Source organism: Meleagris gallopavo, chromosome 2, assembly GCF_905368555.1.
Source record: "Meleagris gallopavo chromosome 2, MGAL_WU_HG_1.1, whole genome shotgun sequence".
Lineage (NCBI taxonomy): Eukaryota > Metazoa > Chordata > Aves > Galliformes > Phasianidae > Meleagris > Meleagris gallopavo.
The window spans coordinates 33,233,291-33,250,950 of record NC_139405.1 but is presented as its reverse complement, the minus strand read 5'-3'; the positions used below and the strand labels follow the sequence as shown (position 1 = coordinate 33,250,950).

Here is a 17,660-nt window from a genome sequence, read left to right as displayed (position 1 = left end):
TCTTCTCAGTATGCAGAGATATCCAGGATTGCCTCAACCCTGGTACAGTATCATGCACTTGGTCTTATTAAACCTCATTAAGTTCATGTTTGCCCACTTCTCAAGCCTGTCCGGGTCTCTCCAGATGACATCCCTTCTTTCTATTGTATCAACAGCATCACTCAGCTTGGTGTTATCAACAAGCTTGCCCACAATGCACTCAGTCCCACTGAGTGTATCATTGATAAAGATGTTAAAGAGCACCATACCCCAGACAGACTCCTGAGGAGCACCGCTTGTCACTGACTTCTACCTGGACGTAGATCCATTGATCACAACCCTCTGGCAGTGACCATCCAAAACAGTGCTGGATAACCTCCCCCTTTCCCTACACTATATATTTCTAATTTAGAGATGATTAGAAATGAGGATGGAGTGGAACCATGTCAGAAGTTCTGCAGAAGTCCAGGTAGACATAGTTGCTCTTCCTTTGTTCACCAATGCTGTCACTCCATCACAGAAGGCCACCAGATTGGTCAGTCATGATCTTCCCTTGATGTAGCTGTGCTGGCTGTCTTAGATCCTCTTCTCACTTGGCATATATCTTAGCCTAGTTTCCAGGAGGATCTGCTCTATAATCTTCTCGGGCACAGACACGAGGATCATCAGCCTGAAGTATCTTCAATGACTTCAATGTCAGAAAGTACCAAATGACCAAGCTGCTCACGCTCAGATGTTTTGTGAATTCAGATATTAGATAAGCCACTCCTGCTTCTGTGTACAACTTGGAGAATACTGAAATTAGCATGTTTGAAAGGAGTGAGACCTCCTAAATCGTGAAATAGAAGCAAAAAACATGTAGGAAGATAATTTCATGTCTAGTACCTTATTTCAAATCAGGACATAGGGCCAACTGAAGAAAGTTAATGAGATTCTCTCAGACAGAGGCTATCCAGTAATGGGATTGTACCTAAGGCTATCTTGTGAAATGGTAAACCACTAATGAGCTTGTGCTCACAGCATGGTAGTATTTTACTGCAGGGATGTCAGGCTGTAAAACTGAAGTATTTATAAGTTGTTGGTTGTTTTTTTTTTTTTGCCTTTCTTTAGAAACAGAAGCATTCCAACCACTAAATACTGTGCATAAAACACAATACAGAGTAAGCAATTGTAGAGAAATGGCACTTTCACAAAGGAACTAGCTACTGCACTGTTTCCTCTCACTCATTACATATTCATTTTAGAAATAAATACAATTGTTCATTAAATAAAAATCAATCATCTTACATGCTGTAACAGGATAGAAAGTACTGCAATAATAGCAGGGTGGCAAAGGCTTTGGCTGCAGCAAATGGGAACGAGCCCAAATACAGCAGCCATGGATATAGAAATAAAGGAAAAGAGCTACTTACCTTCAGAAGGCCTCAGGTAGGCAGGGACCCCCCCCCCCCCCAGCAAGAAATGCCCTCACCTCCACTGCCAACCCTTAAATGAGGTCTGAGAAGGGCTGGATCCTGGCTCCACCCCTTCCAGTCACTCAGGGGCATTACACGCACCTGAGTTCCCCTGGGTTGGCCCTGCCTTCCCACCAGGTGCTCAATCTCTGGTTCAAGCCCTGACTTAGCATTTCTGTTATAAATGCATGCAGAAATTAATTTGCAATAGTAATAATTTGTAGTATACATTTCATTTTGTATTGCTATGCTAGTTTTCACGTTAGTCTAGATTAATTTGTGAAAGGTTGTTGTCAACATGAAATGAGATAGTAACATTTCAGTGTTGTCTTACAATGTACTTCCACGCTGGCTCTCACAAAGATCATCACATTTATTTTTCTTTTAAGAGATAAATAGGTTACATTTTGTCATTCTTCAATCTATACGTTTTCTGCTGTTTTCCTTTTTTTTTTCTTTTTATTTTTTTTCAAAAGGCAAAAGCCTTAACTCTGTAAAAATACCATGTTTTAGCAGAACCAAAATTTTGTATTAAAAATAATAATAAATATATATGAAAACAAGAGACAAGAGCCCTGCAACAATAGAGAAAATTAAATTCCCTTAATCCTAGGTGCTATCTCTTTTTTTCCTGTCCTCAAAATTAAGTCTTGCTTAATTTCTTCTTTAAGAAGATGGCAAATCCACATCTCTAGCCAGCCTGCTTGCTTGTTCATATGGCAACCTTTCCAGGCTGAGTACCTGTTACCACATCTTGTGCTGTCCCTTTCCCTCTAGAAGTTTTACCTCAGATCTTTCATTTTTTTCGTCCAAACAACCGTATTTAAGGTAATGTTCCCTTAGTAAGGATTGATGAAAGGAAGTCACGGTACACATACACAGAAACGACCAACTAAAAAAGTTGCTGAAATTATAGGAACTACATGAGAGTGAACACTGAAGAGTATGGCCTTTTTAAAATGGAAGTTGATTTACTTAAATAAGAAGTGTGTGCCAGGATATTTCTACAATATATATACTGTCTGTATTCAAGCAAGCATATAACTAATTTCTTCAATTTAGATTTTGTCTTTTAGCCACTTGGCAAGTATTTTCCATCCTATTTTTATTTGTAGTACTGTTATCATGATTATATATGCTTAATGTGTGCAACAGTTTGAATTGAAGCACTTTCATTCATCCTCTCTTTTTATTTGAGGTCAGCATGATTCTACCCATTGTTAGCTTCTATGTCATAGAATCATAGAATGGCTCAGGTTGGAAAAGACCTTAAAGATCATCAGGTCCAACCACAACCTAACCATACTACCCTAACTCTGACAACCCTCCAATAAATCATGTCCCTGAGCACCACATCCAAACTGTTTTTAAACACATACAGGGATGGTGACTCAACCACCTCCCTGGGGAGCCTATTCCAGTGCTTAACAACCCTTTCTGTGAAGAAGTTTTTTCTGATATCCAACCTAAACCTCCCCTGGTACAACTTGAGGCCATTTCCCCTCATCCTATCATCTGTCGTCAGTGAGAAGAGACCAACCCCGCTGTCGCTGTAAGCACCTTTCAGATATTGGAATAGAGCAATAAGGTCTCCCCTCAGCCTCCTCTTCCCAGACTAAACAGCCCTAGTTCCTTCAGTCTCTCCTCATAGGTCCCCATATTTTCCAAGCCCTTCACCAGCTTTGTTCCCCTTCTTTGGACCTGCTCAAGCACCTCTATGTCCTTTCTATATTGAGGTGCCCAAAACTGAACACAGTACTCGAGGTGAGGCCTCACCAGTGCCGAGTACAGGGGCAGGATGACTTCCCTAGTCCTGCTCACCACACCATTCCTGATACAAGTCAGGATGCCATTGGCCTCCTTGGCCACCTGGGCACAGTACTGGCTCATATTCAGCCGACTGCCCATTAGTACACCAAGGTCCCTTTCCATCAGGCAGCTTTCCAGTCAATTCTGGACAGACAGTAAGGGGAGGAAGTACGTACTTGGGAATCATAGAATCACCAAGATTGAAAAAGACCAAAAAAGCAAACTTTTTTTTTTCCGTAGTATGTTTTTGCATACCATTTCTTTCAATGGCAAAACAGCAAATAGAGTAACTGTATGTTAACGGTCTTTTAAAAATACTTCAAATAACTAGTAGATTTAATTCCATTTTTGTAATAACAGCAAAATAACTTGGAAATGTGTTGAGCAAGGAGGAGAAAGTGGAATTCCTTCAAAAGCTCAAGAGCAGGACCCATCTGAATTCTTTGACCTAGCTCTTTTTGGGTTTTCTCTGAGTTTTAGTAAGTAGATTTTAAAGGCTGATTTTATTTGGAATAGTATTGTGTTTCAGACAATAAACCAAAAAAAGTTGTCCTGCATTGGCTGCAAAGGCTGTCCAGTGTCTCAGCTTGAGGACTGTCATTTTAGCCACAAGGAAATGACTTAATATTTTCCATCAAAATGTTAACTTCCTCTGTATAAAATGTCATTTATCAAAAGCATCTTTTCCTCATTTTGCAATCTAATAGGAAACACCTTGTTTAAATGTTTCTGTTTTCCCAGTGATAGCTGTTGAAAGGAAGAGCAGTTGCCTACTGATAGATGCAAAACAGTGGTAGAACATCACAGGACGTCCTGGTTTTTAATTATTGCTGATAAAACTAATTCCTCATTGGCTTTGGGCAATGCACTCTAACCTCTTTTATTTGATGTACCATTCAATCCATGAGCTGAGTGGGGCAGCAATAAATACTGTTCCATGTGCTAGGAAGAGTAAGAATTAAACCTCTCAAGTTTAACATGGTATTTGGGCTTTTTTCTTTTTTTTTTTTTTTTTCCAAATGATTTAGAACAGTTACCATCAATGACTGTTACTTCTGTGTGTGTGTCTATAACAAACATATTCTGGTTCTGATTCTTACAGGAATAGTTAAGTTCTGTTCTCCTTTTAGCTCTTCTTTTCGTGTTTAACTCTTGAAGAGAAAGGGACTTGAATAAGGAGCATCCCTCTTATGGACAGATACTTTCTTCACACGAGCATCTCCTCTTGAGATCCCTTCCTTGTCTTTCTGGTACTTGAAAAAAGCTGTTTCTCTTGTTAGTTTGACAAAAGAAATTACAACTTGCATCTTTCCCACTTCAGTGTACAATTAATTAATCTTCTAGACTGAGTTTTGTTGCTTTTTTTTTTTTAAGATGCACATATGTTATAGGGAAGGCAGTACTTTTTTGTTGGACAGGTATGGCTGGAAATGGCTAACAAACTCTTCAGGTTGGAAGCAGAAAATGAGTTGTACTGACTTTGCTTTTGCATTGCCCATCTGCTGGTGGCTCATCAGCCTCTGTGTGCTTACAAGGAACTCTTAGAGCATTCTTTCTGAAAACACCATGGGCACCTGGCACACAGTCATTCCAATTCCTAACCTTCACAGAGCATGTACTGATTGAAGTATTATCTAAGGGCAGGTGTAGCTGCCCATGTCTTGCCACTCCTGTTGAACCAGTAGAACGGTATTTGATGGAGTGACCCAAGAATACCTCAGTGGAGGAGAAGTAAACTTCTGCTAATAAGGGGTTGACTACTAAAAGTTATTTTAGCACACTTCCTGGCAGCTGTTATCTCAACAAAATGTATGCTGTGTTAAGAAGGAAGCGTTTTAGCAATAAACTCAGGAATACTAACAAGTTGTGTCAGGACAAGTGTAGAGGGCAGTCACAGAAGGGCAGAATATTTGATATAGTGAAGAAAGAGGAGTGGATTGGTCAGGACTCTGTCCAGTTGCATTTTGAAAATCTCCAAGGATGGCTACTCCACAACCTGTTCTGAGTAACACCTTTCCAGTGTTCAATCACCCTTACTAGTGAAACTAAGTTTTATGTTTAGTGTTTCTTATATTTAGCTTGTGTCAATTGCCTCTTCTCCTTTCTCTGAGAAAGAGAGAGACTCTAAGAAGAGTCTGACGCATCTCCCTTACTTCCTCATTTTATATTTATATATGTTGATAAATTCTCTCTGAGCCTTTGCAGGCTGAACAATTACAGCTCTCTCGGCCTCACCTCCTCTGACAGATGCTCCAGACTCTTAATCCTCTCTTTGTCCCTGTCCTGGAGCTGCTTCAGTATGTCCATATTTTTCTGCTAAAGGCAAGCCTAGGACTGGACCCAGCAAGGTGTATCTCACCAGTGCTGGGTAGAGAGGAAGGATCACCTCCTTTGACTTGCTTATCATAATGCAGCCCAAGATGCTGCTGTCATCTTTTCCATAAAGGCTTCTTGCTGGCTGGTGATCAACTGCTGCCTGCAGGGACCTCGAGGCCATTTTTGCAGGCTACTTTCCGTCTGGGTGATCCTCTGTCTGTACTAGTGCATGAGGTTATTCCTTCCCACGTGGAGGACTTTGCATTTTCCTTTATAGAACTTCATTAAGTTCCCATCATCCCATTTGTTTTCAGCCCGTCAAGGTCCTTGTGAATAGCAGCACAACCTCCCACTGTATCATCGTCAAACTTACTGTAGATTGACTTTCTTATCACCTTGGTCAGTAATGAAGGGGTAAACAGTCCTGGCTTGTTAAGTTACAGAGGAATGCTTATTTATTCTCCCTGGCATTTTTTCATTTTTATTCTGCAACTTGAATTCTTCTAGCAAATAAAATGAAACAATATCTTGCATATTTAGTAAATGTGCATTTTAGTTATTTCAGTTGTATATTCCAGAACACAGTACCTAAGAATTCGGTGAAACAGTTTTCCTAAAACGCTTTTTCCTTTGAAGGAAAGGATAGAAAGCTAACTTACGAACCTTGTCAAAGCTCTTCCATACTACAAGACTGCTAGCCATTTTTTTGCTTTAATTTTTAAAATACTTGAGACAAATCTAAAGAGATGTATGTAACAGAGCTGCATTTCATCTATAAAGTTGCTAAGTTAAACCAGCAGTATTTCTATGCTTCTAAAAGCTGAGGAAACCAAATAATAAAGTCCTCTGTAAGTACCACATAACTCTGCTACTAAGAGTTATGCTTTTTTCTTGTAACTGTGTGCTTAATTGCAGCATTGATTAGGGCTGCATGTTCACTAAAAGGGAAAATTGACCCCTGTTGAGAGTAGGTGGTGGATCTTTTTTTTTTTATTAGCAAACCATCTGCCTGTGTATATACTGAAGACATGTTGGATGTTCTCTTGAAAATAAACTGACAATCTGAGTTAATAAACAGGTTCTATTTGCATCTAGATCTTGTAAAAGAATTAACCTGTCTACATGTTTGTTGTGGTGCCATGAGTAACAGAAATGAAAGTTGTTTGGCTTTTGTTTCTTCCTGGTTTATTTTTATTTCAGACAAACTGATCTTATGCGATAAGAATGTTTTTATTTTGGCCACGGATTTAAGAGGAGGTGGTGCTTTTTGTTTATCTTTTTGTTTTTCTTGTTACTTCAGTTATAACACTGAGCACTGCTGTGAAGATCAGCTATGCTATTAGTCATGTAACTAGAACCACTAATAATTGCATGAAGAACAAATTTATAGATTATTGTTGTATGTAGTTAGCTTTGCTTTACAAAACTTCCAGCAGGGCAATGGGTTGCTGTTTGAAAGAATTTCCCCATGCCTTTAAACTATATCACTTTGCTAATGTGATTCTTTATTGACTGGAATTAAGCATGAGCTTAATTATAGCACCATTTATAAATGCTTCTTCTGGTTTTGTATTTTAGGTCTAAAAATATCTGGAAGGGGATTAAGTGGTTCAACAAGTAACGCTCTGATGGACGACAGAGAATTTCCACCAAATGATCTACAAATTGACTCGAAGGACAGTCTTCCTGCTGACTATAGGGTCGAATGTTTGACCTCTCATTTGGTTTCTACAGCTGACGAAAATGAAAATCAACTTGACAATGATGGGAATGAAGTTTTGACCAGTAGTAGAATTGCTATGGGAAGACAGAATGAAGGTGAGCAGGACAGCATCAATAATAATGAGAATATGGACAGCGGAGACTGTACCCCAGGCTGTAAGGAAAGTGAGACTGAGAGGAGATCTGTGAATGTCCATATGGACCCTCAGCTGGAGGAAAAGCCTATCACAGAAAAACAGCCAGGTGGAAAAAGAAGTCCAAGAAGCAAAAGAAGCTCCGGTAAAAAATCTAAAGGTACTTTCTAAAAAATATGTTTCTGTTCTGTTTACTTAAAAAAAATAAATCTATAGTTTTAGTCTGTGAACTAGTAATAAAGATAGGTTTTATGTGCCATACTAACTATTTTTAAAATTCATTTAGCTTTTTTTTTCTACTTCAAAATTACTAAATCAGATTAAATTCTAGATGTTTTAATTGTATGTATTTTAATTAATCAGCTATATAACAAATGAAACACATCATGGAAGGATGAGTTGAGGAAGTACAGACTTTCAGTATGGAAATTGGGCTGACTTCCAAATCTGAGTAGCCAGAAATTCAGGCATTATGTTATTGCTGAAGTGCTCAAGTGCAAGATTTTGGTGTCTGGACACAGATTCAAGATTTTAAATCTTGGTATGAATAATGTCTAGACCTGTTGCTGTCAGGATTTAAAGCTCGGTATGTAGTCTTAGGATGTGCATTTCAAGTAATGAGTTGTTTAAATATGTTTTGATGTTACTTCTCCTTAAATTTTTTACATCTTAATTGGGGAAGGAATATGTAAAAGTTTATTACGTGTCCTTTTTTGAGATGTTTCTTCCTTTTCAGAGGAGTAGGATTTGTCTGCATCAACATGCATATTAGGTTTGTGCCATAGATCATAAAGCTTATGTGACATTGTGCTACAAATACATTAATTAAATTCAGTGTGTTTCTTCCCATCAGTATCTTTGAGAGTTACTTGGAACTCTCAAATTGAGTCACTCTTGCTTTTTTTCTTTTTTTTTTTTCCCCTTCTAAAAGCTGAGAAAATGGGGAATTAGGGGAATAAAAATAGTAGAGTACAGTTTTACAAATGACTTGTGTTTTTATGGCCTAATTCTGAAAAATGATGATCTGAAAGGATTGCAAAATATGTAGAGCAATGAAAAGGAAGTTTTGTGTTACATGTTTTTACATACAGGCAAGATCTAGAAGAGAAAAATTATGTTTTCTAGTAAAGATAAGAGGATACCGAAATATGTAATTGTGAGGAGAATTGCTCATTAAGTAATGCAGAACATCAGTGAGTATATCTTTCAAGAGTAGATTTGATATCTAAAAAGAGAAGAAAATAAAACAAGAGATTGGATGAAGTAAGTAATTGGATTGGTAGCAGCAGGGAAATTGAAAAAAAAAAATGTAATGCAGATATGTAGACAGAAATACTTGAAGTGTGATGAGAGGAAGAAAAGGAGAAATTTACCTGAACATTGAAAGCTATATTTTACATGTATTCTGTTTCCATTAGTTTGTACTCTTGCTGATAAATGCAATCATCTGATGCAAAATACCACAAAAGCAGCTATGCATAATAGGTGGCACTCCTAAGGTAAAAAGCAGAAAACTGAAATACAGAAAATTTCCGGAAAAAAAACACCTAGAGATGCAGAATACAATAGAGAAGAATATCCTGCTTGGAAAGCTTTTATTTAAGAGTCTGGCTGGGAATAAAAGGTGAATCTCTATGAAAAAATACCTAGTACTTAGACTGTTACAGTAGGAAGATCAAGATACAAAATTATATTTCCCACTGACTTTCAGATAATGTACATTCAGCTTTCTAGTTCTCATCACACAATGGTTCTCCTGTTTTCACATAGCACAATGACTATGTCACAGTTTCTTGATGTTGCAAATATTTTTATTTTGGTGAGAACCTTCCTTTTTAATTTTTACCATCAGCTATTTTAACCAATTCCTCAGTATCCCTCTACATGCAAGAACTAAACTAGCTTTCTGTGCTTTATGCCACCTCAGGGAAAGAATAATCAGAAAGGAAGATCACTGAATGGGTGACAGCAGACAGTCACACAAGCAAGCTGGAATCCCAAAGTTAAAATTTGCAGGGCATGTATTATGGTGATATTTTTTTAATTTTTATTTTTAGTTATTGAGAGGTCATGGATGAATTGGCTTTGACTCGTTGATATAGAAGAGATCACTCTTTCAATAAAAACAAACCTATTATTGTTGCTGTTAAATATTATTATTCTGGAAAATGTGATTTTTGGCTTAAAAACATGTTGTCTCTATCAGGTCACTTGCTTGTAACTAAAGCAGTGAAAGTGGAGTATGGAAAACCACCTTTCATTTATTCAGAACGTTTTTCGAGCAGCAAGTTGGTGATCATTAGAGAAGTCAATCTTCCTCTTGAACATACATTTTTATTTTAGAAGAGCACGTACTTCCATTTGCAGTGTGTTTGAAGCTCTCTAAATATTTTCTTACAATGCAAAAATAGTTACAGCTACTTGATTATTACATTTCTATTTGCATTGTGTAGGAGCAAGAATTATCCTAGCTTCTCCACTCAATAGACTGAGATGCAAAATGAACAATAACTCTAGCTTTTTGAATATCCACCTTCTTGAATATTCTGTCTCTGAGAGCAGTCAGTAAATGATGGCTAAAAAAGAGCATTAAGAAAAAACAAAGAGACTATGCTATGGATATGGTTTAGTGGGGAAATATTGGTGGTGGTGGTAGATGGGCAGTTGGATTGTCTAGGAGGTCTTTTCCAACTGTGGTGATTCTGTACTCATTCAGGGCTTCCCCAAGTGAGAATTGACAGAATTAATAGCTTACAGTGAATTTATCACCTGACTTGCAGTTGCTTTTTGAGTCCACATTAGTGCCTTGGAGCAAATAGTTCCAAACTTTACTGTGTACTGTATAAAAAACCAGCCTCTTTCTGTTGCCTTAATGCAGCAGTAAGCAGAGTGAATTGACAACTTTATTGCTTTTAGGTCCTGGTTTTTTAACCACATATGTTTGGATATTAGTATTAGTTATGAATAAAATGCCTATTTTAGGAGGCCACTGACGATTAAAGATGCAATGTAACTTTAAATTGACAAATTTAGATTTTGATCATTATTCATTATTAGGTTCCTTATGCTGAATCGTGGTAGCTCTAGTGAAATAGAATGGTGATTTATGAAGTGTGATTTGATTTATTTTTTGTAAATGTGGATCTTAAAGTGTCCCTGTTGTCTTAAAAAAAATAAAATTTTCCAGAAGATCAGCCCTGACATAACTGGTAACTGCATATTGTATCATTACATGGTATAGCATAACATGGTGTCTTGCATTTGGTCATTTTTCCCAGTGTTAAGTTCTGCAACACACTCTTTTCCTGTAATTATTCAATTTATTTCACAAAGTAATATAAAAATGGGGAGAAAGTGAAGTGCTTGGGATAGACTTGGAGTTACATTAAATGAAATACGTGAATATCAAGTGGTCAAATTGTAGGAAGGGCCATGCAGTATCATTTTACTTGTTTGTTGTGATAAACGTGATTTTGAGCTCACTCACTTATAGTTAGATCTTTAATAATCTGTTCCCCTACAAAATGTTCCTATTGTCTGAAAAAATCTCCTCTTGAAAATGAAATATTTGAAATGATTTTTTTTTTTCCAGTATGTTTTGCAAAGTGAAAAAACCTTCCACCTTAGCCTCTCAAAGTATCAGACATATACATAAGACACCTGTCTTTAGGAAACAATTAAAAGAACACCGAAAAACAACTGCTTTGGACATTAAGATTGGATTCCAAAAGAAAATGATGCTTTGTGCTCTTAAGAATATGGAGAATAAGTAAATGAAGAGGGATCTTAGCCCATAACACCTTCATGATAAAATAACATTACTAAATGTTGCAGCCTCGGGAAATGTTCTTGGTTATGTTGTTACTAAGGCGCAAATATTGTCTTGTATTTAAAATAAAGCAAGGTAGAATTAACCTGAATGACTGATGCATTGTTTTAAATCCAGTGTAGTAAATCAAGGGCAGAATTGGATTCCAAATGAGTGACAGCTCATGCAACTATATGCAGGAACAATATGCAGTGTCTAACTATGTAGTAGAAGTACCACAACAACATTCAACTGAAGGGGTTTTGTGGTAGTTGCTATTGAGCATATTTCGTGTTTTGATATGACAGCTGATTATAAACTGCTTATTAAAGTGCATTTTTAAGTTACTTTTTTCTCCTGAGATAGGTTTGCTAAAACACCTCTTGTGTTTCATGACCATGTGCTGAAAAATGTATGCATCTCTTCTTAAATATAGCCTTCATTCTATCTAAAAACACCTCCTAGTTTGTTCCTTGCACCCAGTTACGTCTCTTGTTGCATTTGGTCCATAGCAAGCACGAGTAAATATTGGAAAAGCAGAGGCATACATTAATAATGAAAAAGCAATGTTAAGTTACACCCATATTTTGTCTGGCAATAAGCCCTGCAAAAATAGCCACCCACAGAGATTGTTAGGACTCCTGACCTGGATAGTTTACAATAAAGAGTTTATAAATAACCAAAAATAGAATGGAGCCTTCCCATGGACATTCAGTGCCTTTCTTAACCTCTAAATCTTAAACCTGGATCATCACTGTAGGTTTTCAGTTGCAGTGAACGCAAAGGAATTTGGAATATGCTGAGTGCTTGAGCTGCAGGAACAACAGAATCAAAATGGTTACAGAAAGCGGGGCTTATTGTTGGAAAGGGGTTAGCTTGACATGGTGCCCCTGTGTGTCCTGCTTTTAGCTGATGAGTTCTCAGAAATGGGTGTAGTTTGGAAAGAACATGCTTACCATGTTTATACAGATTTATTGCACAAATCTCAGTGTATTTGAGTTTGTCTCATCTGTGCAAGTTGCTTTTTGTATTTTGTCTAATTTAATTTCAACAAGTCTTTAATTTCACATACATATTTGCTGGGACTAAAAATAGTCATGGTGCTGTCACTGGGTTTTTGTGGGGGTGGGGGGCGGAAGGTTGGTTGAGCTTTTGTTCTTCTTTTCATTTTTTTCTTTATGTACTCTTTTATTACGCTTTACTGCTATACAGTTATGTACAGTGTTGGGCTTTTCATTAATCAGTAGGGTACAGTTTTCCTGCAGCAACACTCAGAATGTGTTTTCTGTGAAATAGCAATATTTGCTATTTTTTTTTCTTCAAATTGAAGATGTATTTCACAATTTCTTCCAAAATGGAATTTGCTCTTTTCAGAAATTCTTGGGCCGAGTGTACTGCTTTCTAAGAACAAGATGCACTTCTATATGGAAAAAGCAGTGTCAGTCTTGGCTGACCATGATCTTTAACAGCTAACTTTAACTTTTACTTTAGGCCACGACATACTTCATTCATAACATGGACATTATTCACTTACAGCAATATCACATTTGAAATAATGCTGATATTTTAACAAGTACCTAAACTTGATAATTCTGTAAAATTGTCCTCTCTAAAGATATCAAATACATGTTGTAATTATAGAAAAATAAGTTGTTAATGAATTGAGGAATCAATTGTTTTAAGACTGGGTAGGTACCTACTCTTTACTAATACAGTATGTTCTTTAATGGCAAAGTAGCCAGTTTTGCAAAAATAAAGCCAAGCTTTGTGCTAAAATGGGTTCACTTAAAGGAACAAACTTACCAATGAAAGTGTTTTCACAGAGCTTTATAGTAGTATAAATGTGTCTGCAAGCGATCCTGTCTCTTCATACCCCTCAGAAGCTGTGTCATAGCAAAACTTACAGCACAGTCTTAATCTCGTTTTGTGGTGTAATCAGTTCCTGAACTTTTTACGGATTCTTACAGGAGGAGATAACTAACAAATCAGAACTGCCCTGCCAGTTTATTTAATTCAGTACCTTGTCTCTGATAGAGGTAATGGGAGATGCTATTTAGCAAGTGTATGCAAGCCTGACCACTTTCTGCAGTCTGTTCCATGTACTTCCACATGTTCTGCAGTGGTATTATGGATATTAGTGGGTAAGCCTCTGCCTATTTGTTTTAGTACCCATTTATGAATCTTTTCATTATCAGTTTCTCCTTTTCAACCTACTGCAATTGATGGCTTATAGTTGTTGGCAGGCACTTTAAACTCCCATTAAAAGTATCTTGTGCTGGCTTAACTAGTGCAAGGTTGATGTACAGTCCACTCAGCTTGTTCTGCCTCCTCTACAATAGTCTGTCTGGTCATGCACAACTTTTATTAGAGTTCTTTTGGCAGACAATGCTCATATTCTAACGATTCCACAGAGCTACCAATGACTTTAAGTTCTTTCCTTAATTTTATTATCCAGTTTTGAAATTGGAATTGTACAGGTGTATAATCAATGAATATACAGATGTTATAAATATGAAATAAACAAGAGAGTTTGGTTAAGCAGGTTATAATTAAAAAAAGATAATAGATAGAATGCTTACCCATATCCTGGGCTCAGTGCAAAACTCCAAAGGAGGGATCTCCAGAAGAGATCCTCCCCTAGTGGTAGTCAGATCTTAAATGGGTTTAGGAGAGGCGGAGCCAGGCTCCATCCCTTCCAAAAAAGCACAGGTGAATTGTCTTTACCTGTGCTCCCGTGGCTGACTCATTGCTCGTCTCAGGTGATCAATCAGAGGTTCAGGCCGTGATTCAGCAGTTCCCATACAACAGCTAATAGTTTAGTTTTTACCTATGCTGCAGCTCATCAGCCACCTTTTTGTCAGCTCAAGTTCTTGAGGTCCTTCGTCCTTCTGGAGTTCATTACCATTCATGCAATATTTGACTGCTCCAAAAACCTTTGTCATTTGCACAGTTTGAGATTTCATTGGCCATCTTTGAGTTGGAGAAGGAAATACTCAGTAAAAACAGTCCATGAGTATCCCACCACTGACTTTTCTCTCTTCTGAAAAGTGACCATCAAGCCCTACTCTTGCTTCCAGTCCTTCAAGAACCTCTCCTCCAAGGCATTGGTAACTTTGCATTTCTAAAATAAAATATAGGATTTATGCCCTGAATTTTTTTCCTGCAATATTTTTGTGCTGTCACGCTTTACATTATACTTCACATACATTGCTAGTCATTCACCTGTGTACCTTCCTTTTTTCACTTCTGTAAAAGTGATAGATAGGCAGCAGTGGATTGGGAGGTACTGGTTTTCTGCCTAGACAGAAATTCTGTTCATTAAATTCCTTATGTTGTTGGTGCTAAAGGGGATCATCATTACTGGCTCATCTCCTGGACTCCCAAACAATCTTGCTATTGAGGGATGTTTTTACTTCCGCTCAGCAGCACAATCCTTGCTAGTGTCTGTGTTCCACAGAAGAATTCCCACATCATCTGCTTCTTTCTATCCTTTAAGTTCCTGTCATCACTGTGAAGAGACACTGTGTTGTCATCCAAAGAACAGGTTGAGTTCACCTTCTCAGCAGGAGCCCTTCCTTCCCTGGACTTCTCCCTTTACAAGCTCCTTAGCAGGCATGAAGACGCCAGCCAAGAGCCTATGTGACAGTAGCATTCTCCAGGCATTTGTCTCAGCAAGTCAACAAAGCTCTTTCCTGGAAGTAGGTGGCCACCACCAGAGTACTTACTCAACACAAAGCACTCCCTGCCTTTCAGGAACTCACGATTCTTTCTTTTCTTCTTTCAGTCCATTCAGAGCAAAACTTTTCACCTGTTTTAAAACGGAAATTTGGTGTCTTGGGTCTGAGCTCCTAAGTATTGATTTTAGGTGCTCAAGATAACATCAGCCACAACACTTCAGTTTGGATTCCTGGTCTCTTTTTAATCATTCTAAAACAGTTTAAGCTAGGTGATTTTTTATTTCATGCCAAGTTAAAGTTGAGTCCCAGTTAGTAGTGTACAGAAATAGCTGATGTGTGTCACTATGTCTTTCCAGGTAGGTGAGCTGACATTGAGACAGACTGATTGCAACTAATTTTGACAAAACCAATATTTTATTAACTTGCAGGACTATTATTTAAGATAATAAGATTTTATTCACAGCTTTTGTATTGAAATTTCCTAAAAATGCAGGTCAGCATATTTTTTTTAATCCTAACCTAAGTACTTGTTCTTTTTAAAGGAGTTCCTTCAGTGGGAACCACAGCAATCAAGGAGGAAAATACTCTTGTTACACATACAGATTCTGTGCATTCTGAAGGTGCTGTTGAAGCAAATGAAAATTCTCACCAAAAAGAACAAAAACAAACGTTGCAGTCCCTTTTCTCTTTGCTCCGTGAAGAGGTTGAGCAGATGGATTCAAAGACACTGCCCCTGTGTCTCCATCAGGTACTTCCTATGATTCTGGATTGCTGCACACTTTGTGATTGAGACTTTTTTTCAGTAGGAAAAAGATGCACTGATTCAACATATGTCAGTATTCATATCTGGACAGTGTATTTTCAAGTTTTGCTGTTTAACAGAGGATGAAGGCAAATATGTCCACTCTAATATATATATATTAAATTATAAGCTGTCTCAGAAGTACATTCTGAAGGAAACTCTCAAAGACAGGCTTTGCATGATATGTAGGACACTAGTGGAATATTTAGGACACAGAAATGCAAGATAGCTGATGTCTAAATCACATTTTGTACCTGAAATTATTTTTGCTACTGCAGACTTCTTCCTAGCTTGAACTTCATGTGTGAATGCTAAGATTCAAGGTTCCTTAGTATATACTTTTTCTAGCACAGTCACCACATCTGCACTACCGAGGGAAATACAGTGTAATTTGAAAAGCACACTTTGAAAAGTATGAGGCTAGGACTCGATGCACTATTAATGCATAGTTCTGTTGTGTTGGACTAACAGTGGGCTGGAAGACTTTTTGTTTGGCTGAAGTAACTCATAGGCTATAGAGACATGATAGTGTCTGACTTGACTTAGTTACGTTGTCCTTATTGTGGAAAATTGGACCACTGTAATATTTTAAATATTTTCACTTTGATGGCACACCTGCATTCTTATTCTCTTTTGACAGAGATGAGAGATGATGTTAGGAGAGGCTTCTTTTTCATATCACAAGTTCTAGATGCTTGACATTTAACATAGGAGGGGTTTTTGTTTTTTGTTTGTTTTGTTGTTGTTTTTTTAAGATTTGTGTGAAGTTAAGTGAAGTTATTTCCTACTGTTCCTTAATTTATTTGAAACTTAGCATTAAGGTTAACCATTTGTACTTACAGCCATGTCAAATTTGGTGTTTGTCTATGAGTCAGTACAAAGGTCTACATTGGAAAACAATACCGTTAGGGCAAGACTTTCAAAACTTGACAAACATGAAGGAGTGTCATTGACCGCAGTAGAGATGAAATCTGCTCACAGCTTCATACCTGAGGAAGCCAAACCCTAAGGCAAACAACCTTTTCAAAGTCACACAGAAACTGTGACAGAACTGAAAACAGTCTGGGTTTCCAGATTCAAACATGTCAACCAAACACATTCTCTTTCTTCCTAAGACATATCAAGCAATTTGTATTGGGATGTTTGAAAAACACATTTTTACTTCTGAGGTTTATATTGCATTTACCAACAAGCACATCACTATTCTTCTGATTTCTAAGAAAAGTCTACCTACTTTTCTGGCAAGCACAAATAAGTTTTTTCATGTTGTAAATTTCTAAGACTATTTGTCAGAGGGGAGGGATGGTCTTTGGTAGAGCTGTCCTGTTGCAAACCCAGTTTTAATTATAGAAATGTCAGTTTTAGGAGGAAAAGACTCATCTTTGTTCTGTCATAACAGCAACAATTCTAATCAAACAGCTGCTGTCTGGCTGAACTGTATGACCTGCTCTATTCTGAAAGAGCTTCAGATTCCAATGTGCTATGCTTTGGGAAATGACATAAGAAGCAGAGAGTCTTTAGATCTTTTTAACAGAGAAGAGTAGCTTCATGAAAGAAAGTGGAAGAAGGTTCCTGCAGTGCTATTGTCTGGATTCTGCTGGTGAACTGGGAGTAACAAAAAAAAAAAAAAAAGAAATTCATTCGTCTCATGTTTATCTCATGAATTTCAAATGCTTAAAATCTGAAATGTTGTAAATGGGATATAAACAGGAAGCTTGCTGGTATATCTCTGATCTTGCTGTAGGTGTTACTTTCAGTGTCTTTGATCTAGAGATTGTTGTTTTCTCATTAGTCAGGAAGCCTCTATTTCTCCATTTTATCACATTGCACTGTAATGCTCAGGAGAGCTCGACTATGATCTTAGATCATGGTCAGTAATAGAAATAAAATTAATCTATCATTAAACACAGTGCTTCTGTCATTTTATAACTTTCTAATATAATCATTTTTAAAAATTGC

At 37.4% G+C, this 17,660-nt stretch overlaps 1 protein-coding gene across 4 annotated transcripts in view; it reads left to right on the top strand.

Moving 5' to 3' along the window:
• The window catches only part of CNST (consortin, connexin sorting protein), a 48,790-nt gene that overhangs the window by 6,760 nt on the left and 24,370 nt on the right, over nucleotides 1-17,660 (top strand). For all 4 annotated transcript variants that reach the window (XR_014882123.1, XM_085219593.1, XM_085219595.1 and 1 more), the window contains exons 3-4: nucleotides 7,137-7,574; nucleotides 15,442-15,647. Coding sequence is in view for 3 of the 4 variants with exons in the window: in XM_085219593.1 (XP_085075719.1) it covers nucleotides 7,187-7,574; nucleotides 15,442-15,647 (594 nt within the window). In the remaining variant the exon portion in view is untranslated. The remainder of the gene's footprint in view (nucleotides 1-7,136; nucleotides 7,575-15,441; nucleotides 15,648-17,660) is intronic.